This window comes from Ranitomeya imitator, chromosome 4, assembly GCF_032444005.1.
Source record: "Ranitomeya imitator isolate aRanImi1 chromosome 4, aRanImi1.pri, whole genome shotgun sequence".
Lineage (NCBI taxonomy): Eukaryota > Metazoa > Chordata > Amphibia > Anura > Dendrobatidae > Ranitomeya > Ranitomeya imitator.
In genome coordinates, this window is record NC_091285.1 from 343,482,355 (window position 1) to 343,508,044 (window position 25,690).

The 25,690-nt window shown below is 41.6% G+C and overlaps 1 protein-coding gene across 1 annotated transcript in view; it reads right to left on the bottom strand.

Annotated features, from left to right (window-relative positions):
• Positions 1 to 25,690, bottom strand: part of TBC1D22A (TBC1 domain family member 22A) — an 859,623-nt gene that overhangs the window by 506,510 nt on the left and 327,423 nt on the right. The window contains exon 9 of the mRNA XM_069764980.1: positions 2,974 to 3,086. Coding sequence (XP_069621081.1) covers positions 2,974 to 3,086 — 113 coding nt within the window. The remainder of the gene's footprint in view (positions 1 to 2,973; positions 3,087 to 25,690) is intronic.

The following is a 25,690-nucleotide window of genomic DNA, read 5'->3' on the forward strand; positions in this document are numbered from 1 at the left end:
GATGAGCCTTCTCTTAAATTTGAATCCATCAGCAGGACTTTGCTATGTAATCTGAACACAGCAGGAAATAGAGGCTAAAAAAAACAAAATTCAGGGATGTTTTCACCCTGTTAAAGTTTGCGCTGTAGTTTACTAACTGTGAAGGATTTATCACTAAGAGATAAATATTGTCAGACTACACTAGTCCAGCAACTCCCCCTCCTGTGCTAAGCACCTTACAGTCCATGGACTTTGTACATACAGAGCCTGGTGTGGGCAGGGCTAGCTTTCTCAGCTCTGCTGCATTGCTAAATCCAAAAGCTCTGATTGTGTGAAAACGACTGCCACCAGTAATCAACTGATATATGGCTGGATTCAGCTTCTCTTTGCCTACATCAGGCTGCTTTCAGATGATAGTAAAAACCTGCCGACAAATTTCCCTTTAATGCTTTAATGCATCCTCTCTCTCCCCAGGTAAGTGGCCATCTAAACGATGCACTATAATCTTCATTAAGCAGATTAAGCCGAGGGCAGAAATCAGCATAGGTCTTATATTCGGCCTGTGATTTCACACCAAGCAGCAATGAACTGTCTAATCTCACAGCGTTCTTTATTATCAGGGGCTTTGTGCAATGACTAACCTTTATTCCAGTTATGCCTGTCCTTCACCTTTTTATTCTGCTGGCTAGATACTAATCTAGCCAATGCAAAGAAAAAAAGTCAGGCATGGATAAAAGGGCAGTCTTTGCATAAATCACCACAAAGATCTATATAATTTGTCCTCTGGCGTTAAAGAGGAGGTGACACACTACTGAACATACTGTGGATGTATAAAGCCCAACTGTAACCACATGTACTGTTGTTTTTTTTTTTTCAAACAGATCTCAATATTACAAATATTATGTAACGTGTACATGCAGGGTACATGAAGGGAGTGGGTAGAGCTTGTCAGCTGTGAAGTGCAGCTTTAGCCTGTAGCTGAAAAGCACTGAGTGACACCAGAATAGGGGGTCCATTTCACAATTGGTGTTCACAAGAAAACAGACGCCACATTCTGGTTCACAGGAGTAAGCACGAATATTACATCCAAAAGATTAGTAAAGTTGCTTCATTTTTATATGCACTGGATAAAAAAATATGGAAAAAAAAAATGGGACATGTTTTTTTAACAGGGAGTCTGCCACCACCAAATTGCCAATTAACTGCATAAACATTCATATAGGGGACGTAGCCCATATTATAATCATACCAGGCATATTCAAATTAACTCAATAATTGCTGAAAAATCTACTTTTATTTGATATATTAATGATGGTGCTTCAGTGCACCATTGGCGTGGCCTCTGCCTTGAAGCATTACTACTTGGCGTGGCCTCTGCATTGAAGCACTACTACTTGGCGTGGCCTCTGCCTTGAAGCATTACTACTTGGCGTGGCCTCTGCATTGAAGCACTACTACTTGGCGTGGCCTCGGCCTTGAAGAACTACTAATTGGCGTGGCCTCTGCCTTGAAGCACTACTACTTGGCGTGGCCTCTGCCTTGAAGCAATACTACTTGGCGTGGCCTCTGCCTTGAAGCACTACTACTTGGTGTGGCCTCTGCCTTGAAACACTACTACTTGGCGTGGCCTCTGCCTTGAAGCACTACTACTTGGCGTGGCCTCTGCCTTGAAGCACTACTACTTGGCGTGGCCTCTGCCTTGAAGCACTACTACTTGGCGTGGCCTCTTCCTTGAAGCACTACTACTTGGCGTGGCCTCTGCCTTGAAGCACTACTACTTGGCGTGGCCTCTGCCTTGAAGCACTACTACTTGGCGTGGCCTCTGCCTTGAAGCACTACTACTTGGCGTGGCCTCTGCCTTGAAGCACTACTACTTGGCGTGGCCTCTGCCTTGAAGCACTACTACTAGGAGTGACCTCTGCCTTGAAGCACTACTACTTGGCGTGGCCTCTGCCTTGAAGCACTATTACACCCTACTATTCACGTTTTAAAGCTAGTCTCTTATATCACCTTACAGAGCGCTGTCAAGAAGAGTAAGCGCTGTAAATCAATTTGCATGTCTGGGTGTGTGCACTGACATCGGAGGAGCACCGTGGTGCACCCCAAATGCTTGTCTTTGGCCACCGCCCAGCAGGATCAGTGAGGAGACAGCTTGAGCACATCAGACCGCAGTCTCCTCATCACTGGAACTGCTTGGTCGCTACATTTGTAGGAGCACTGAGCAGCAGACAGAAGCCTGGTGACAGATTCTGTGAGTGGCTGCACTGACTCTTCTGGCTCCAGTGTCAGTTCGCAAGCACAAACCAGCAAACTGATTAGACCGCATTTGCTCTTACTAACCAAGCACTGTAAACCAAGATAAGAAACAGGCAATACTATGCAGTGAGGAGAAAGTAACGGAGCACCAAGGCACAGGCCTCACCTAGGGTGCAATGAAGCAACCTCATTTGCAAAGCAAAAATAAAAGTAGATTTTTAAACAAATATTAAAGTTTCAACTGTATATTGCTGAGCTGATTTTTATTTGGGCTATGCCCCCTATATAAATGTTTGTGCAGTTTAACTGGCATTTTAGGGGTGACAGACTCCCTATAGGGTGTACTGGCAGCCTATAATCAGCCTTACAAAATACACATATGCTACCTTGCTGTGACGTCAGGTGAATTTTCCCAAGGGATAGATACTCAAAAGCCTAACCTCAAATTACCTCAATCTGATGCTCCACAATTGACTGCCATCCTTACTAATGTCTGGAGACTGGAAACGATACCCCAGGGGCTTGGACCCCAGCCCTGTATTACACAGTGCACATTGCTTTTGTAAGTGAACGCATTTGTCATTTCATAAGCCAGCAGTAATGATAAACCGTAGACAGATTTCCTCAATGGGGCAGGTTTTCCCATATGTATTTATTTCTCGGAGTCCCAGCAGTAGCTCAGATTCATGAAATAATTCAGATATAGAGAATGCACGAGGACATGGGGAATCAATTTACCTGAATGCCATCAAGTAACTTGCTCATGCACCAGTAACTGTCAGCTTCAATGTTCCGCAGCACCTCTTCGGGCAGACTGGAAACATCAACATTTTCCACTTCTTCTTCTTCAGCTAAAATTTATAGAGAAGAAAGCGTAGTAAGGCAGAGTGTGCAAATGAATAAAGCTAGGTCATGTACAACCATGTGCAAAAAAAATATGAAATCAGAGATATCTTTAACACTGGCAGCTGGAGGAAAGCGATGGCTGCCGATCAAACAGCTCTGATTAGTGAACACTGATGAACTGCTTTGACAGATACAGGATACAGCTCAGAAATATTGACAGGATGAGCACAATGTGTGCTACACAATAAACATACGTGGAAAACCATTACAGCCCACGCTTAGCAGAACGTAAAAACACATTTACATTACAGTATGCAGTTGGGGAGAATAGCTCAACCTTGACGCATGCCAAGGCATTGTGGATTTGTCACATTTTATAAAACAAATTATATACGAGTACATTGTTAAAGAGGACCATTCACCAAATGTTTCACGTTGAACTGTACACGTCATGTAATGGTGGGATGTAGAGCAGAAAAAAAAAAGACAACAGTTATTATTTCATTTCACCTCTCCTAGTGGACTTATTAGCAATATATGTGACAGTTTGTAAAGTCCAAGCGGGCATTATTAGAGAGAGTTCATTGGTACAGGTACTTCTTCCTCTGTGTGTTGCTGCTTGCTTAGCCAGCAAGAGACAGAGAAAGGAAAACACACCGCCACAACAGCATAGAACAGGCTGAGTGTGAGATATGTATTCACAAATCATCTGCTCTCCTCACTGCAGGGTGATGGCATACGCTGGAGAACAGCAGACCTCAGTGGGGTTAACTGACAGCTTTCATCTCTCATCTCCAGCATTAAGTGTGTGGAGATGGGGCAGTAAAGCAGAGTTGCTAACAATGCATTTGCTTTGGCAATGTTGAGGTCTATTTGGTTCTGCTAATTTGAATCTGAGCTGAGAGCTACTAGAAGTGTTGGTAATGAGACTTAACTTCCCCCCACACTTACTGCTAGAGATGAAAGCTGAAAGCAGTCAGTAAATCACACTCAGGTCTGCTGTGCTGCAGCACATCATCACTCTACAGTGAGGCCAGAAGACATGTCAATACATGCCTGACACGGAGCCTATTGTGAGGTATTGTTCTTCTTTCACAAGTGTGTTGCTTCCTGCTTATAAAAAAAAAGTTGTATTCTGCTTTCTAGTACCTAATATGATGTGTGTCCAGTTCATTGTGAAAAATTTAGAGAAAAGGTCTTCTTTAAATAGATCTTGCAGACCCGATGAGACTTGTGTACCATGTAATCCTTGTCAGAACAAATAGAATTAGACACACTACATGCTCATTTCAACACTAGGGAACAATATAAAAAAAAAAAAAAAAAAAAAAAATGATACGGACATTCTGATATGGACTTTCAAAACAAGTATATCATGGTCATCAGGTCTAAATGTCATGTAAATAATGTACCGTATTTTTCGGACTATAAGACGCACTGGACTATAAGACGCACCCAGGTTTTAGAGGTGGAAAATAGGGAAAAAAATATTTGAAGCAGAAAAATATGGTAAAATATTTAGTAACATAAATAACATACTATTATTTGTGTTGTTATTATATATAATAGTATGTTATTATGTTGGAAGAAACAGGTAGAAGATGGTACTGCAGGACCAGTGTGGTGTCTGTAAAGTACTATATGAAGATGCTGGAGGGGGAGTATAAGAATGGGGGCAAAGGGCTTATATTTAAAGCACCACTCCAGAACTGAAAAATAAACACTTGAGTGCTCCCTTAAGAACCCATGAGAGAACTATAACTCCCAGCATGTCCTGCAGATCCTATGGCATGCTGGGAGTTATAGCTCACCACAGGAGTGGCAGAGTGCTTTTTTGTGTGTTGTAAAGACTAACCTTTTAATTGTGGCAGCCAGCCAGCCATGCTGTGGTGAGGTAAGCTGGAGCATCCCATGACTGCACAGAGTCCTCCCTCTTGTTGCCTCTACACAGCACAGGTCATAAGAGGAAGCCAGCAGATTCTAGTGGGTGTCTGAAGGACCTGTGATGACATCAAGAAGAGGGAGGGCTCGGTGCGGTCATGTGATGCTCCAGCCCGCCCACTTCATGACATAACACAGATCCTTATGCATTCAGCATCCAGCACAGCGAGGCAGGTATGCAGTTGTCTCCCCTGGCCCCTGCTGCAGCCCTCTCCCCCACCAGACACACAGATCTCCCCAGCTGCTGCAGGAATCCAGCCCTGGGGAAACCATGTGCGTTTCAGTGAAGGACTATTCATTTGCTGCTCCCTGCTCAGCACTGACAGGTGGGCGGGGAAGCAGCTAATGAATATTCACTGCACTTTAATCATGGGGTCTACCTGGTTTCCCCAGCAAGGCAGAGGGACATTTTTCTGCCTCCTGCAAGTGGGATAACAGTGCAATCCTACTGGCAGCTGCCCCCTCCCCACGTTACATCCAGACCGTAAGACACACCCACACTTTCCTCCCAAATTTGGAGGAAAAAAAGTGTGTCTTATGGTCGGAAAAATACCGTAAGCAATTTGTATTGTGAAAATTGGATTTAGATCTGCTTTATGTATGTTAGTATATACAACCAAGAATTCAAACTTCATTTAAACAACTTTTGAAACTTATAGCATTATCATTATTACATTGTACACAAACTGCATTTTATAGGGCATGCATGCATGTGTGTATATACACTGCTCAAAAATAAAGGCAACACTTAAACAACACAATGTAACTCCAAGTCAAGACACTTCTGTGAAACCAACCTGTCCAGTTACGAAGCAACACTGATTGTGAATCAGTTTCTCCTGCTGCTGTGCAAATGGAACAGACAAAAGGTAGAAATGATAGGCAAATAGCAAGTCAACCCCTATAAAAAGGAGTGGTTCTGCAGAGAATGACCACAGACCATTTCACTGTTTTTATCCTTTTTGACTGCTTTGGTCACTCTTGCATTTTGTCATTGCTCTCATGCCTAGAGGTACAGTAGAGTGAGGCAGTGTCTGCAACCCACTAAGTTGTTCAGGTAGTGCAGCTCATCCAGGATGGCATATCAATGCGAGCTGTAGCAAGAAGGGAAGCAGTGTCTGTCAGCACAGTATCCAGAGCATAAAGCAATTTCTAGAAGACAGGCCAGTCGACCAAAAGACGTGGAGGTGGCCGTAGGAGGGCAACAACCCAACAGCAGGACCACTACCTCCTCCATGTGTCTGCTAAAACTGTCAGAAGCAGACTCCATGAGGTTGGTTTGAGGTCACGATGTCCAAAAGTAGGTGTAGTGTTTACAATTGTACACCCCGCAAGGCAATGTGCATTTCACGGATGAGAAAAGGTTCACACTGGGCACATGTGACAGACGTGACAAAGTCTTAAGTCACCATGGAAAACGTCCTGCTGCCGGCAACATCCTCCAGCTTGGTAATGAGTCAATAATGGTGTGGGGAGGCATTTCTTTGGAGTACACTCGCTCATCACTACCTTAGACCCATTGTGAGACCATTTGCAGGTGCAATGGGCCCTGGGTTCCTTCTGATGTATGACAATGCTAGGCATCATGTGGCTTTAGTGTGTAAGCAGCTTCAGCATGACGAAGCCATTGAAGCTATTGACTGGCCTGCCTGTTCCCCAGACATCAATCCCATCGAGCACATCTGGGACGTCATGTCTCGTTCCAACCACCAAAGCCACGTTGCATGTCAGACTGTCCAGGAGCTGACTGATTCTCTATTCCAGATTTGGGAGGAGATCCACCGCCTCATCAGGACCATGCAGTTGAAGTTGGATCAGCCTTCTATTTGATTTTCCACTTTGATTTTGAGTATCATTCCAAATCCAGACCTCCATGGTATATTAATTTGATGTATGTCATCATATTAATGTTCCATTATTCTCAACAGCGTGTGCAAAGAATAATAATTTGCAACTGGGACATTCTATTCACTGATATCTTGGCTGTGGTATTTTAGTGTCCCCTTTATTTTTTTCAGCGATAGAGAGAGAGATAGAGAGATAGATAGACACACAGTAGTACACCGACTGTTCAGCAGATCTGTTGGTACTGCAGCAGTTGCAGCCACATTTACAAATTTTGAAAAAGATAGTACGGTTATATTTTTATACAATGGAAATCTGTTGGAAAAAGAACAACTGTGTAAATGCATCCTGTTCCTGAATTATGTGTTACGGTATATTTTCCCAACATGTTGTGAATACATATGCATCAACTGTATGTCAAAATATGGAAAAACAAGGTATGATTTTTTTATTTATTTTTTTAACACTTTTAGTACATAATTCCATTATAAAAGCCACTTTTATACAGGCTATATTCTTGGAAATAGGGCTTTAGAACTAAAAAGCCTAAATTGTAACTTGGAGTTTTATATTGATACATGTGATAATCAAAATCAAAATAATGAAAATAATTAATAGTAGTTAATGTTTCAAATAGTTAAATGAACAAGAAACGAAGCCATTCAACTGTGAGGCAAAAATAAAGCACAAAAAAATATCATTGTGAGACAACAAGCTTTGCTGTAATTAAATCCCTTACATAATTAGAAAAAATACATTCTTATCAGTCCTCTGCAATTTTCTGACAAGATCACAACCTCCAGCATACTTTCTAGAGACATCCCTTCTTCGCATCTACACGTTTGCTGGAAATGTGATTTGCATGTAAACATTTACATAACCATATACAGTAAAATGATATCGCAATATACATGTTTTTGTATTTTCTTTATTTCTTCTATCAATGTTTCAGCACGTTTAGTCCTTGTCCACACAGTACGGATATGCTGCAAAGATGCAAAAAAAAATCTGTGGCAAAAAAAAAAAAAAAGAATACAAGCAAGTGTAGGTTTTGTTATATTCTGGCAATTTTCCTTGGAGAGATGCTGCAGATGCCAATGCAAACGGTGAAACATATTTAGGCCATGTTCACACGATCCTTTTTTTCATGCGGAATTGCCGCGATTTTCCCGCTGCGGGTCCGCAGCTGTTTTCCATGCAGGGTACATTACATTGTACCCTATGGAAAACAGGAACTGCTGTGCCCACAATGCGGAAAATCAAAAAAAAAAGCCGCGCTGAATAGCTGCGGGAAAAAAGAAGTACCATGTCACTTCTTTTTTCGGAGCCGCAGCGGTTCTGCACCCATTGACCTCCATTGTGAGGTCAAACCCGCAGTAAAACCCGCAGATGAAAAAAATATCTGCGGGTTTTACTGCGGTTTGTGGTGCAGAACCGCTGCAGCAGGAAGTGCGGGGAAGCGGGCGGAAGTGCGTGGGCGGAGTGTGGCTGCCCCCCCGTGCTCCGATCCCGCCCCCCCGTGCTCCAATCCCACCGCCCCGTGCTCCGATGCCCCCCCAGTGCTCCGATGCCCCCCCCCGTGCCCTAATCTCCCCCCCTTATACTTACCCGGCGTCTCGGTGTCCGTCCGGCCGTCTTCTCCCTGGGCGCCGCCATCTTGCAAAATGGCGGGCGCATGCGCAGTGCGCCCGCCGAATCTGCCGGCCGGCAGATTCGTTCCAAAGTGCATTTTGATCACTGAGATATAATCTATCTCAGTGATCAAAATAAAAAAAAATAGTAAATGACACCCCCCCCCCCCCTTTGTCATGTCACCCCACTAGGTAGGGACAATAAAAAAAAATTAAGAATTTTTTTTTTTTCCACTAAGGTTAGAATAGGGTTAGGGGTAGGGTTAGGGGTAGGGTTAGGGGTAGGGTTAGGGTATTTTCAGCCATTTTAACCCTAAAAAACTTCCTAGAAAACACACAGACTCTGCATAGAAAACTGCATAAAAAAAAGGATCAAAAAAAGGATCAAAAAACGCATCAAAAAAGGACAAAAAAGGACCAAAAAAAGGACCTGTGTTTTCTGCCAAGAGCTGCAGTTTTTTAAAAAACAGTCCTGAAAAAAAAAGGATGGAAATCAGGAACGTGTGAACATACCCTTAGAAAATATATGAATTTAAACTGCGCTTTGCGAGGCAGACATTTTTGCAATATCTTAAGGGAGTCGTCCACTACTGGGACACCCCCTTCTTGAACTAAATGCTTGGCCCCGATAAAATTAAAAACTCTAAACTCACCTCCCCTGCCGGCACCATTCCAGTGGTGTCGGCACCATTCCAGTGGTGTCGGCACCATTCCAGTGGTGTCGGCACTCTAGGTCCCGGAGCTCTGGCGAGTTGTGACATGTGACCCCGGGCGACCAATCAGAGCTGGCGTCATGGTCCTCACCTACGTATGGATTGAACATGAAAAGGAAGTCAGAGCAGCTGCGGCCCTGGCTTCCTCCTCATGTGTGTAGGCGGGGACAGTGACGGCAGCCATGATTGGGTGCCGGGTACCACGTCATTCCACTGCACCAGAGCCCTGGGACTGCGAATGCCGACACGGCTGGAATGGTGCCGCCACAGGAGGAGAGTATAACCTTTTTTTTTTAACTTATCAGGGTCGAACACTTAGTTCAAGAAGGAGTTGTCCTAGGAGTGGACAACCCCGTTAACCACTATGCCGATATTGTAATATGCTGTGGCATATTTACTGAGGGCCACAATAGGAAACATAGATCTTCCCGTCTAACACCTAATTATTGCTGCCAGCTCATGTGTTCCAGCCCTATGGAAATCTATGCCTTTACCACCTCCTTCTACAAATGTCTCCTATTTATTACCATGTTAGTTTTTGTCACATTGACAGATCGCTCCCTGATTACCGGCATCACTATCAGTATCCTACAGTATCAAATCTCTTCAGCCAGAGGCCTATACTATGATTGCATTCTCAAAGCTGGTAATTACGCTATGTGTTAGATGGCTTGTTTTCGTTTTGTTCATTGAGACTGTCACCAGATCTTCGCTTCGCCATCTTAGACCAGATTCCAGTGATCTATCACTTACATGGCTTCTTGCTGAAGTTTTTATCTGCTGGAGTTCTTTTAGTCCCCTGAATGTAAGGTCCTTCTTTGTAGTTCTTGAGAGTCCAGAACTCTGGCTACACTCGACATGCACCGTCATGGGCAGCTGTCTGTGCACAGTGTAGGCAGTAAACTGCCAATCTATGACGCAGGAGGGATTACACTATATGCAGTTGTTACAACAGTGATGTTATCAAAACCACAGCAAGTATCCAACTAAGTGACAAAGTAGGAATCAGGGTCCCTGCCCTATTTTATGCTTCTCTTAATGACATATTCCCTTCAATATTCTCATTTTGTAAAGTGACAGATAATAAAAGCTATATGCTAAATATATTTTAGCCCGTTTGGATTTTACAGTCACATAAGAGGATATTTTTCTTATATAAGCTTGCGAGCAGGGCCCTCATTCCTCTTGGTATCTGTTGATCTATGTGATTATTGTTCTGCTGTAATGTCTATGGTCTGTACAAGTCCCCTCTAAAATGTAAAGTGCTGCGGAATATGTTGGCGCTATAGAAATAAAATTATAATAAGTCTTTGCAGCAACTCTAGCTAATAATGAATTACCAATACAACCATTTGCTCAACAACACCCATTCAATTAAGAAAGAAGGAACTATGAATTCGTAAGGTTTTCTCTGTTCACAGAAAGGTATGTAAGCCCATGCATTCATTTCTTCTCCCATCTACATCTTTTAGTATGCCCACTGGCATAATGCCGTACAATGGCTGAAGTACACTAGGAAGGGCTGCCCAGAAGAGCGCAGGACGCTTGATGGTCAGATGTCCAGCTGTCCGGATCCACTCATCTGTGCTCCCGTCATTTCTTTCCCAGATCTATGATGAATCAGATATGTATCTCTTTTCAGATGAATGCTTTTGGAACACTGCAAACTAGGTCAGCATCAAAGAAAGGATGCCGTCTTGAAGTGGTTTTTTTCCTTTTATGTTTTTTTTTTATCTGCTAGGATCTTCAAAGCAACTGGGCAATGCGCAATCAGCTAAAAGAAAATGGAGTGCACAAATGGCTCCATTATACAAGCCATGAGCAAACATTCCCTGCTCCCCCTGACACATAATTCAGAATCTTAATGGGAAACGCACCGCGCTCTGCCGTGAGATGACAACAACTGCGGAATTAGGGGCAAATCATACTTAGAAATCTACTATTCACAGATTAAAGCACTTCACAGATGAAAAGCCAGAAACGTAAGACTTGTATGATAGTACAGTCAAAATAATCACACGTCTTGGAAGATACTATGCAGCTTATTAGTTTCATAGGGAAGAGGACAACTGTAGGAATATTTATTAACTGCAAATAAAATTCACATGCACAACATTCTGTAAAATCTAATACTTAAATTACCGTGTATTCCATTTTAGTAAAGAGAATCTGTCATCAGGCTTCTGCCATGTACCACATGCTAGTCTATATGAAGTCATTTTCATACAATCGCAGTTTTCTCTGCTGCAGATCTAGCACAGCTCAGATGCTGAGCTCTGTATAACCCCGCCCACAGCAGCTGACTAGGAGGCACCATGCAGCTAGTCCTGGAGTGATAATCTCTTGCTGATAAAACATTGGTTTTATTGAAACAGCAACACACAGCCTAGTAAGTGACACATTACCGTTATCATAATCCTGCACTCAGATCCTGCTGAAAGATTACTTATAACTAACCTAATATCACCATTAGTTCGATCTTAAAGAAAAAAAAAAATCGCACCATTAAAAAAAATAACTAAAGTTATTTCGGCTTAAAATACTGATACATTTTCCTAAACTATCATCCCAAGAGGATTATAACTTTCTGAAACCGTGTAATAAATCCCAAAATACAATTTATGACAAAAGCTATGGCATAACCATTTTTTTTACCTTATAATAAAACACACAAATCACAAATTTACTATTCAAAATGTGGAGGAAAAAGAAGACTTGTTTCCGACACATCCATCCAGGTAAAAAACTAAATTTGATTAAAATGGTTAAAACCAGAAAGCTCAGAACCTGACGTGTTTCTGGCATAGTAAGACACCCTTATTGATAGGATAGGATAGGTATGTGTGTAAGGGTGTCTTAGAACGCCAGAAACGCACCAGTTCTGAGGTTTCTGTGTTTAACCATTTTAGTTAAACCTGGATGGATGTACTGGAAACTACCTTCTTCCTATTCCTCTACCATGGCTGAAATCACCTGCAGGTATGGCTCCCACTGGACAGACTCAACCTGCTATTGAATTGTTCCCAAGCTTCACCATGATGAGCTCCATACTATCCCTTCCCCCACTAACCTCCTTCATATTCAAAATGTGCCGGATGTCAGGCCTAAACTGACCATGACATCTGATGTACATGCCACAAGTCACATTACAAAAAACACATGAACTAAGGTTTATTAACTTTCATTTCCTCATCCAATAAAGGACATGGCTATGTTTTAAGGCTATGTGCACACGTCAGGAATCTTTGCAGAAATTTCCTGACCCAAACCGTTTTTTTTCCGCAGGAAATCAGCTTGCATTTTTTGGGAGTTTTTATTGCGTATTTCGCGTTTTTCCCCGAAGCTTCCCCAATGCAATATATAGTGGCAAAAAAAGTGAAAAAAAACCCGCAAAATTAATGAACATGCTACATTTTTTACCGTGATGCGTTTTTTTTTTTTTCGCGGAAAAAACGCAACATGTGCACAAAAATTGAGGATTGCATTCTAATAATAGGATGCTGAGTGGATGCATTTTTTTTGCAATTTTATCGTGAAAAAATGCGAAAAAAACCCATGAATAATCCGGAACGTGTGCACACAGCCTTAAAGGGGCGCTGCAAAATTGGACTAGAAAGTCTGCAGATAAACCAAACTGATTACCCAGTCCAGTATCAACCACGGTGTCATCAGAAAACTAGAATACTCACTTGGTCTTAATAAAAATGAACTCATTAAATGGCAAATATATTGACTGCTAATATCTCAATGAGGAGCTGAAATAAAAAAATAAAAGCAAACGTTTTACTCAGTTCTGCCGCCACTATTGCATCATGTAGCCAATACAACATGAAAAAAAATGATGACAGAGCCTCCTCAAATTATTTTTCATAGATGAATTCATTTCAACAACTATTTTCTGCCATTACCGCTCCAATACAAAGCATGATCTGAAGACACTTTACCAGGTCTAGGACCCATTTTTTCGCCATTTTTTTTCGCCTTTTTTTTTTAAGTTTAAGGCTAAATTTACACGTTCAGTATTTGGTCAGTATACTACATCAGTATTTGTAAGACAAAACTATGATAGGAAAAGTATAATAGAAACATATGCACCACTTCTGCATTTATCATCCACTCCTGGTTTTGGCTTACAGATACGGATATAAAATACTGACCAAATCATGACTGATGGCCTGAAAGAGTTTTCCTTTTGAATTTTCTGTCCTAAAGCCCTATCGCTGTACAAAAAGTAACAAATTTGGCTGTTACTTACCCTAAGTCTATGGTGCCATCTGTGATTGGCAGCGCTTCCAACGTGCATCATCACATGACATCATTACTGAATCTGGTAAATCATAAATGCAGCTCTGTAGATGCCTCACTTGACAAAGTTTAGAGGCTCAACAGTCATTTATAAAAATAAAAGGGATCCATTTTTGTTTAGTGCCTCACTGCAAAGAGAAATATTCTTCAAATTGTCCATTCATCATCAATCTTACAAATAGGGCTGCTGGTATAGTGACTGGACCTTATCAAGTACAGTATGAATTATATTACCCCGTCTCTCTGCCATTATCTTAGCCAACATTTCTGTATCAACATTGAGAAGGAACATTGGTAAATACACACTAGGTTACAAAGGGTCCTTATGTGACTTGCACATTAGCATAATAATGGGCTGCCTCATTAGGCTAGTCACTATACCAATCAATTACATTTCTCAATAAAGAACCTAAAGAGATTAGGACTCAAATGTTTATTGCATTTTTTTGTGACAAAAAAAAAAAAAATCGCACTATTTCGTTTTCGCCTTTTTGGCGTTTACTGTGAGAATATATTAACTACATATTTTTTTAGTTCTTAACTTTTTTGCATCCGCAAAATGGACTTAAACCAGAAATCGTCTGATGGCTCATAGTATATACTACTACTAATACCAAAGTATTATAGAGCAAATAGTTGTTTTCTATGAAACTTAGCATATGGCATCCAACTGCCATAGTAACCCATCGGACATTGATAGTGTCATCTAAATAGCTAACAGCAGCAGCCAGAGCTACCAGATTAGTTGTGGCTGTTAATGTTAGACACAGATGTGGTAGATGCCTGTGATACACAGCTGAAATGTAAACTCAGCTCCTATGTACCTTCCACACTTCCACGGCACAGTGCAAGATATCTGGGGGCTAGGGGTCCCTTCCTATCACTAAAGCTAAGGGCACCCGAGCTATCCCTGCTCTCTGGATTACTTCTGATGGTGAAGATGCCAGGGCAACGTGCCTTACTGAGCTCCTCAATCAACACAGGGAAGTGGGGAGTTGTTGTGTATAAAAATACACAAGCCAGACCAACAAGGGAAGACATACAGTGATAAATGAAAATGCCAATAATACAAATAAACACTCACAGAAAACAGAGTAGAACACCGGAAAGTAAAGGAGAAGAAAATAAAAACAGGAAAGGATGAGGATATGCACACAGACACATCACCAAGTGTCTCCTTAACAACACTCCAAAACGCCTTGTGAGGGGTTGACACACTCAGCTGCTTCTCAAGGTAGACAGAGGAACGCTTATTGTAAATCACCTGCTGGTTTATTATGGACAGTATAAACCACAGCAGGGTTCAGCAAAATAAACAGAGCTTTTGTGGCATAACGGCAAACTTAAATAACTTATGGCAAAGTCCAATTGTCTGAGAGACTTGTCTGCTCAGACCACCATGTGGTCAGCTCCACCTCGAGTCGTTGTTTGGAGTCTTGCTCTCTTCAAACAACAAAACCCCACTGTATCTTAAATCAAGTTATTTAAGAAAGACAATGTGATGATCACATGACTGTGACATCATCCCAGGTCCTGTCAGTACACATGCCAGGGTCGGTTCTGAAAGTGGAGATATGGTGGACACCTTCTCACCCACTCTATAGGTGTTTGCCTAAAACCAGCCCATGTCTGCAACTTTAATTTAACCCTCCCAACACGTAGTGTGCTGGATGAAAATATCCTGGTTTCACATCACTGATGCCATTTTTCACAGTGATACATATCCTCCCTGATATACTGTGCCAGTGAACCGGTCACAGCCTCCTCAAACAAACAAACCCTGCAGTGCTAGCAGAAACCTGCACTGTTGACTCTCTACATATATAATCCTCTAAGGGGCACTTTTGTGTTTGTCTGTCACGTAAATCCCACGTTGCTGATTGGTCGCGGCCAATTCACTACTCTCTGTCAGAGCCCCCTCCATACTCCCCTCCAGTCAGCGCTCACACAGGGTTAATGGCTGCGTTACACCGTGTAACTGAGTCCGTTAACGTTGCTATTAACCCTGTGTGACCAACAAAGATCTAATGTTAAAAATAATTTAAAAAAATCAAAATCATTAAATACTCACCTTCCGGCGCCTTTACCACTCTTCACAACGCTCCGGGAGATTATGACGTAGTGGTCTCGCAAGACTGCTACTACTTCATCATCTCGCGAGAGAACGCAATGCATTCTTGGGACCGGAGTGTCGCGAGGAGCATCGCTAAACGCCTCGCCTGGATCCGGGGGCCGACGGAAGGTGAGTATATAAATATTTTTTATTTTAATTCATTTTTTTTTTAACAGGGATATGTTGCTCACATTGTTATATACTATGTGGGCTGTGTTATATACTGCGTGGGCTGTGTTATATACTGCGTGGGATGTTATATACTATGTCTCTGTGCTACATACTATGTGGGCTGTGCTACATACTACATCGATGTGCTATATACTACGTGGGCTGTTATATACTGCGTGAGCTGTTTATATACTGTGTCTGTGCTATATATTACGTGGCTGGGCAATATACTACGTGGCTGTGCTATATACAGTGTGAGCTGTGCTATATACTACATGAGCTTTGCTATATAATACGTAGCTGTGCAATATATTACGTGGCTGGGCAATATACTACGTGGCAGTGTTATATACTGCGTGAGCTGTGCTATATACTACGTGAGCTGTGCTATATACTACGTGAGCTGTGCTATATACTACATGAGCTGTGCAATATACATGGTTGGACAATATACTATGTGGCTGTGCTATATACTATGTGGCCTGTTGTGAATTCTGTTGTCGGGCTCCCTCCTGTGGTCATGAATGGTACTTCGGCTGGTTCTGTCCATGGACTTCCTCTGGTGGGTGTTTCTGAGTTTCACAGGTGATGAGGTCAATTCGTTAGCTGCTGCTCTATTTAACTCCACTTAGATCTTTGTTCCAGGCCACCTGTCAATGTTCCAGTATTGGTCTAGTTCACTCCTGGATCGTTCTTGTGACCTGTCTTCCCATCAGAAGCTAAGTTCCAGCTTGTATTTCTTTGGTTTGCTATTTTTCTGTCCAGCTTGCTATTTAATTTGTTGTTTTGCTTGCTGGAAGCTCTGGGACGCAGAGGGAGCGCCTCCGCACCGTGAGTCGGTGCGGAGGGTCTTTTTCCGCCCTCTGCGTGGTCTTTTTGTAGGTTTTTGTGCTGACCGCAAAGTAACCTTTCCTATCCTCGGTCTGTTCATTAAGTCGGGCCTCACTTTGCTAAATCTATTTCATCTCTGTGTTTGTATTTTCATCTTTACTCACAGTCATTATATGTGGGGGGCTGCATTTTCCTTTGGGGAATTTCTCTGAGGCAAGGTAGGCTTTATTTTTCTATCTTCAGGGCTAGCTAGTTTCTTAGGCTGTGCCGAGTTGCATAGGGAGCGTTAGGCGCAGTCCACGGCTATTTCTAGTGTGTTTGATAGGTTTAGGGATTGCGGTCAGCAGAGTTCCCACGTCCCAGAGCTCGTCCTTATTATCAGTAACTATCAGGTCATTCCGTGTGCTCTTAACCACCAGGTCCATAATTGTCCTGACCACCAGGTCATAACAGTGGCCTGTGTTATATACTACTTGGGCTGTGCTTTATACTATGTGGGCTGTGTTATAGGCTGCATGGGCTGTGCTATATACTATGTGGGCTGTGTTATATACTATGTGGGCTGTGTTATACACTGTGTGGGCTGTGTTATATACTACAGGCTGGCTGAATCCTGTGTATAAATTGCATAATTTTGAAAACTTCATCAATAACCTACATACATATTCTAGAATACCCGATGTGTTAGAATCGGGCCACCATCTAGTATGAAGATAAAGTGCTTTGTCACAGCTCTGTTCCCTTGTGTCCCTAACGCTTTGGGGCGCCTTGCTCGCTCTGTTCCCCAGATTACTTCTGATGGTGAAGATGCAGAAGTCATGTACCTTGCCTTAGCTCCTGAATCCACCATCAGACTGCACCCTTTCCTCACCCATACCGTAGTACACCAACCAGACTAAGAAGGTAATACAAACCGTTAACAAAACATATCAAACATGCAAAAAACTCACACATATAACTGAGGAATGCATCGGGGAGTGAAGGATGGGATTACACCAAAGTAGGAGAACAAGAATGGGAATGATCACACACTCAAAACCTAGTAACAGTCACTGAAACCCACCAAACGCCTTCTGCTATAATAACCAAAAACAACCGCCAGCCATGCAGTATAAACCACCTCTGACAATGAGTGCTAACCAGGGCCGAGCTTATATAGAAGACAGGAGTGGCTAACAGTGCACAGCAGAGCCTTAACCTCCAGGAGCTCTAAACAAAGCATATGAACCCCTGCACTGCAAAAAAGAAATTTACACCATTTAATAAGAAAGTGAAGTGTTCCTAATAAGAATAGGAGTAGAGGAAACTTCATGTTACAGTCTTCTGGCTCCGCTCTGTCACTGTAAACCCGTGAAACACATTGTGACCCCATAGCTGACATATATATATATGTAATTATGTGCTAAGGGTTTAAAAGGTTGAAAAAAAAGACAAGTCCATTGAGTTCAACCCATAATCATATATGTTGATCAAGAAGAAGGCAAATACCCTGAGGCAGCTTCATACTTTAGCAGTAAGCCAATCAATAGTTTCCCCATACGGTAAAGGGCTTCCTATTGAAACTATGGCCTTGCCACTCAAAAAACTGTAATTTCTAGGCATTTTCACTGGACATTCAGTCTTTTAGAAATATTTTCAAATGGGTAAAGCTACAACAAGAGAAATAGGTATATATAAAGGCAAAGTCTCCTGCCAAGTCGGGAATACAGAAGCAATATTTGTTTAATTCCTGAATATTCTGGATTTTTAAATTAACGTTTTTAATGGCGCAGAGAAATAAATGTATACTACAACTCCCACGAGAGTCAGCTGTGCATGACAGGTAACAAACTGCGCTATTGGCCCCGGCTGGTTTTGGAGTCCATCGTGACAGATTAACCTCTTAAATACAGCTGTCAATCGTGACAGCAGTATTTAATTGGTTACAAGGATGTCACAAGATCCCCTTTGTAACCATCGGACCGACACCATGAGAATGAAAATGCCAAACTTTCCCACAAAAAAACAAGCAAAAAAAAAATACAAGATACAGGTCTCAGAATATGACAATGCAAAAACAATATTCTAGTTTGTAAAATATTTTAGGGCTCATACCCATTTGCGAGAAAAAAAAAAAAAATGGTCTGATTTCCGGAAAGGAAAAAAAAGATGAGCTCTAGGCGAGTGTTATGCGATTTCCGTGTTATTCTTCCACGGAACATTTATACGACACGCATATGTAATCCGTATGCAATGTGATTTTAATATGAGGATTTACATACAGCAGTTCTCATGTTAACAACGCATTGTAAAATATAACTGTACACATCGTTTTAAAACAAAATACCGTAATCTTCAAAACACATAGATAAATCAAAAGCTGGCAGATGTCGCGTACAGTATAGAATAGAATAGGTTAGAATAGAATGGGTAGAAATATATATATATATATATATATACATACACACACATACACACACATATAATAGGTGTGTGTATATATATATATATATATATATATATACACACACACACACATACATACACACACCCCTATTTCATAGAAAGAGAGAGATAGCAGAATAGCCGATAATTCATTTGTCGGCTTCTATATCACTGCAGAAGCTGACAGGATAGGAGACATGGTTTACATACAGTAATCCATTGCAGAACAGCTAGATTTATATATGTCAGCGACTAATATGATTAGAAGTGTGTGTGTAGAAAATTTGGGACCTGTATGTATTTAATAAAAATAATGTTTTCACGGAAAAAAAACTGGCGTGGGCACTGGCACAATTTTCTGAGCCAGAGAGGGAAAGCCAGTGACTGAGGGCAGATATTAATATTCTAGAAAGGGATCATGGTTATTTCCCCCTCCCTGGCTAAAAACACTGGAAGCGGTGCTAGCGCTACCAGCCCAGCTGTAATCTACTGAAGAATGAATGAGAAGCTGCTGGTGTCAGCATCAGTGACGCCAGCACAGCATCAGTGACGCCAGCGCAGCCTCCCAGCCTGACCCGAGGTGAACTCTTGAGCGTGGGAAAGTGACAGTTAATTTTCCTACGCTGCTGAGTTCATCGCAGGTCAGGCTGGGAGGCTGTGATCATTCATTTTGTCTTCAGACATGTTATTGGCAGCTCAACTCATGTGTACATTAATGATGTCCGGACAATAACAATGAATTTTTTTTGCCAGGAAAAAAATATTTGATCACCTCTACGAACAGGAACATTGTTTGTTCCTTCTGGCAAGTCGCCAGCATGTCTACACACGCAAATAATAGCAAATAGCAATAGTATGAACGTTCATTCAGTGATTAGCTACTGGACAAGGTGCTTCCATGCTGCATCACTTTATGAAGCTGATTATACTTTGATGCGGTCACATAATGGTGTACTTTCTTTCATTAATGCAACTACTTGCTATCCGTACCTGTAAAGGTTGTTAAAATGTATCTTTTGTGTAATCTGATTATTTCACAATGGCTCAGTTATTGAGGTTATCTATAGCTTCTGCTATGTATGCTTTTTAAGACCCAAAAAGTATAGAATAATATATACTGATGATTTAGATTTTCTACAATTTTCTGGAAGAGTGGCATCATATTCGTTAAACTATACAGCAGGAAAACAGTATTCCTGAGAAGAAAAAAGTGAGAGACTGAGTAAGTTAGATGACTCTATGACACACTTTGAAACTGCGAGTGATACCATTAGCGAGTATTATTTCTATGTAGGACACAAACCAATTCTTTATGAAATTCCCTGTAGGACCAAAAAGCAGAACATAATCAGCAACCTGGATATGTTTCATTGCCTGAAGGGTGTAGAGGAGCTCATCTAATATAATAAATATATTTTTTATTTCCCGTAAATGAACAGAGCAACATTTTTAAAGCATGTTGTCAAGTATGGCCTGTATCAATAAAAACATACAAAATAGGTACGAAAAATACCCCAAAAAAACAGCAAAACATAAAAATAAAAGGAGATGATCTAAAAATAATTTGGTCTATATAAAAAGGAAATATTCCATAAGCTAGAAGTGTTTTTTCAGTGCCCCCTTTATTACATAACAATTCTTTTGCTTCTGCCATACCTAAAATAAAACATGAAATGCTGACAGATCCATCCATCAAAATGCAAAGAAAGACAAAAAAAAACCTCTGCAATAAATCTGATCATATAGCCTTAGTAGTACAGGTCATGACAAATGTTGTAAGAAAAATAGCCATTGTTGTTTTTCTGAGACCTTGCTGCTAAGATTTATTAAAAAAATAAAAAAACCATGAGTACATATGAAATAAGGGGTAAGGTTTATCCCTGCGGAGAGTGACATACCATCACTGGCTTGTCAAGGTAAAAAAGGCTTATTCGCCGTGCAATGCTCCTCTGGGAAATTTAATATGCAAATTGCCTCTTCAGAGAAAAAGAGGACTTGAATCCTACAAGTCACAATAAACTTGTAGGATCGCTACTTTCAACAGGTGGCACTACAAAGTTTAAGTCCTATTTTTCTCTGAAGAGGCAATTTGCCGGTTGCAAAAACGAACAGCCAGCACAGATAATTAAAAGACCTGAGTCACTATCAGATGTGAGTACAACTGAACCTCTGATTGATAGCACTTCAAGGATCAAGGTAACGCACAACAGCGTGATGAGGTCACCTGATTATGCTGTAGAAGACATTCCAGGAATAGAAGACGGCTATAAGGTAAGTGCTCCAATGGGCCCGAAGAAACAGAGGAGCTTTATTGGGTATTGGAGAATAGTGTGTAGAGACAGTATAAAGAGGGGTAGCGTGGAGGCACAGTGTGAGGGTATAGTATGTTGAGAAAAGTGTGAGAAGGGGGCACAGTATTGAGACATGGCAGCAGTGTTTGGGGAGGACGCAGTGTGAGGATACAGCATGGGGAAACATTGTGTGGGCACTGTATGGAGGGGACAGCATAGAGAAAAAAAAGCAAAGATGTGGTACAGTATGGACATGAGGAAGCATGAAGGAATGCTTAAAATAGTTTCAGTGTGGTGTGGTTATAGCTATTAAGGGTGGATAGTGGGCAGTTTTCAGCTGATAAGGGTGGACAATGGCAATTTTAGTTCATAAGGGTGGATGGAGTATGTTGTAGGGGAGGACAATGTGGAAGCCATGTACCATAAAAGAGATAGTGTTGGTCAGGACTCTGTTGTCGGGTTTCCCCGAACCAGCGGCTCCTTTCCCCTCCCTAACGCTGGGGCACCCTAGCTCACTCTGCTCCCTGGAATACTTCTGATGGTTTAGTCACCTGGGCCATATACTTTGCCAAAGCTCCTGAATTCACCCACTGTCTGTAAGATTCCCCCATCCACGGAAGAGGGGAGTAGTGGTGTACCGTAATACACAAACCAGACTAACAAGGTAATACAAACAGGGATAGAAAAAAGTAACAATTGTACAAATATACTCACACAAACCACAGAGGTATACACCAAAGAGTGGAGGATGGGTTAAAACCAAAGTAGGAGGAGGGGAATTCGCACACACCTAACAACAATCTCAGATAAATCCACCAAACACCTTCCCAGACTACAACCATCAACCACCATATCCAACCACGCAGCATTAGCTATCTGGCAATGAGTGCTTGCCAGGGACCAGATGATATAGGAGACGGGAGTGGCTAACAGTGAACAGCAGAGAACAGTAATCTAGGAAAACTTCCAAGAGCTCTCAACTGACCAGACTAACCTCTACACTGCTAAAAGAAACTTGCACCATTTAATATGAAGGTGAAGTGATTCTAAACAGTGCAGGAGTAGGAGAAATCAGACGCTGCGGACTGCACACGCCTGTGCACTGCAGTACTTTGTTCTGCCCTCATCAGGGCAGACAAAGTACGCCTACGCCGGAGCCGCGGTGTAAAGACCAGAAGAGGACGCCATGGAATGAAGATAGGAGGCGCCAGAGCGGACCTGAGACACCCATTTGACCGGACCGCAGCGGGACCGCCCCTGGGTGAGTATAATCTAACCTCTTTTTCTCCTCTTTCAGGTTACATCGGGGGCTTATCTACAGCATTATAGAATGCTGTAGATAAGCCCCTGATGACGGTGAGCTTACCTCACCATCGATTTTGGGGGTGACAGGTTCCCTTTAAATTGAGCAGATCCATTGGAGAGGTATTAGCAAATTATTCAGTAGCTAATGAGTTAATTTTTGTGATGCTTAAGTGGGTGTCATTAGACAGCTCTCAATGGAGGAGTGCACTTCTCCCTGTATGAGGCTTACCAATCATAAAGCAGACAGCAACACTCAGAATAAATTGGAAAACAGCCCACCATAGCTTCGAGTAGGTTTCTCACCATGTGATATTTATGACAGACAGCTCTGATCTCCTGGTCTAACCTCCAGTATGAGTCAGTGTGGGGGGAGGGGCACTGTAGGTGAGTAAGCTGCACTACATTGCAAACTGTCCAATAACCACTTGGACATAAAAACTTAACTCACTTGATGTCAAATACTTTGATTGCTAATATCACTGCAACAAAGAGACAAAATTAACCCAAAAACTGTAGAAAAAAATTAACTCCTTTCTGACCTCGGACGGGATAGTACGTCCGAGGTCAGATCCCTCGCTTTGATGCAGGGCTCCGGCGGTGAGCCCGCATCAAAGCTGGGACATGTCAGCTGTTTTGAACAGCTGACATGTGCCCGCAATAGTGGCGGGTGAAATCGCGATTCGCCTGCCGCGATTAACTAGTCAAATGCCGCTGACAGCGACATTTAACTGGCGCTTCCGGCCATCAGGCAGGAAATGAGTGCATCGCCGACCCCGTCACATGATCAGGAGTCGGCGATGCGTCAGGATGGTAACCATAGAGGTCCTTGAGACCTCTATGGTTACTGATGCCGGCCTGCTGTGAGTGCCACCCTGTGGTCGGCGCTCATAGCAAGTCTGCAATTCAGCTACATAGCAGCATAGCTGAGCTGATCGAGTTGTGCCAGCTTCTAGCCTCGCATGGAGGCTATTGAAGCATGGCAAAAGTAAAAAAAAAAAAGTGAAAAAAAATAAAAAAAATATAAAAGTTTAAATCACTCCCCTTTCGCCCCATTCAAAATAAATCAATAAAAAAAAATCAAACCTACACTTATTTGGTATAGCCGTGTTCAGAATCGCCCGATCAATTAAAAAAAGGCTAAACTGATTGCTAAACGGCGTAGCGAGAAAAAAATTCGAAACGCCAGAATTACGTTCTTTTAGTCGCCGCAACATTGCATTGAAATGCAGTAACGGGCGATCAATAGAACGTATCTACAACAAAATGGTATCACTAAAAACGCCAGCTCAGCACGAAAAAAATATGCCCTCAACCAACCCCAGATCATGAAAAATGGAGACGCTACGGGTATCGTAAAATGGTGCAATGTTTTGTTGTTGTTTTTTTAGCAAAGTTTGGATTTTTTTCACTACTTAGATAAAAAAGAACCTAGGCATGTTTGGTGTCTATGAACTCGTAATGACCTGGAGAATCATAATGGCCGGTCAGTTTTAGCATTAAGTGAACCTAGTAAAAAACCCAAACAAAAAAATTTCACAGCACTTGGAATTTTTTTCCCGTTTTCTAGTACTTGACATGCTAAAACCAATGAGGTCGTTCAAAAGTACAACTTCTTTCGCAAAAAATAAGCCCTCACATGGCCATATTGACGGAAAAATAAAAAACTTATGGCTCTGGGAAAGAGGGGAGCGAAAAACGAACACGGAAAAACGGAAAATCTTAAGGTCATGAAGGGGATAAAAGCAAAATTAAACAAACAAAAAAAATTATACATATATATTTTACTCTGCTCTGCAACTACTATTACATCATGTATGGATTCAGACTGACATTGTATTACTTGGATTTTCCAAAAATTTGGAGACAAACAAAACAAACAAAAGTTGAACAAAAAATATTTGTACTGCGCTTATCTCACAATGGACTCAAAGTGCTTTAACCACAATATTTATTTTCAGCACAGAATGTCAAACTAAATCAATAGAAATAATCAATTAAAAAGTAAACCTAACACATGTAGTTCTTCTTCATCTTACATAATCTGGCATCTCCTAAAACTAAACAGAACCATAGTTCCTATGGACCAGAGCAATTACTGTGAAACAGTGCTGTCTACAGCTGGGTATCAAAGGTTTTACAGCTCCCTAAAAGAACACTAAACTAAAAATAAAGTGAGACAGGTAAATAGGAGATAAAAATGTCCAAAACGGTTTATCAATCTGCAGAATTCATGCATGATCATTAAAGAAATAGTCAAATAGAAAGTCTACATAAACCACAAGAGATTTTTTTTGATCCGTTTCATTTTGGCTAGTGAACTGCTGAAAGTGGCAGAGAAAGCTAAGCTAACTGTGTGTCCTAACATATATGATTAACCCCTTCACCCCCGGAGCTTTTTCCGCTTTTTCATTTTCGTTTTTCACTCCCCTCCTTCCCAGAGCCATAACTTTTTTATTTTTCCGTCAATATGGCCATGTGAGGGCTTATTTTTTGCGGGACGAGATGTACTTTTGAAAGATACCATCGATTTTACCATGCCATGTAACAGAAAACGGGAAAAAAATTCCAAGTGTGATGAAATTGCAAAAAAAGTGCAATCTCACACTTGTTTTTTGTTTGGCTTTTTTGCTAGGTTCACTAAATGCTAAAACTAACCTGCCATTATGATTCTCCAGGTCATTACGAGTTCATAGACACCTAACATGTCTAGGTTATTTTTTATCTAAGTGGTGAAAAAAAATTCCAAATTTTGATTAAAAAAAAAAAAAATGCGCGATTTTCCGATACCCGTAGCGTCTCCAATTTCCGTGATCTGGGGTCAGGTGAGGGCTTATTTTTTGCGTGCCGAGCTGGCATTTTTAATGATACCATTTTGGTGTAGATACGTTCTTTTGATCGCCCGTTATTGCATTTTAATGCAATGTCGCGGCGACCAAAAAAAAGGAATTTTGGCGTTTTGATTTTTTTCCTCGCTACGTCATTTAGCGGTCAGGTAAATCCTTTGTTTTTATTGATAGATCGGGCGATTCTGAACGCGGC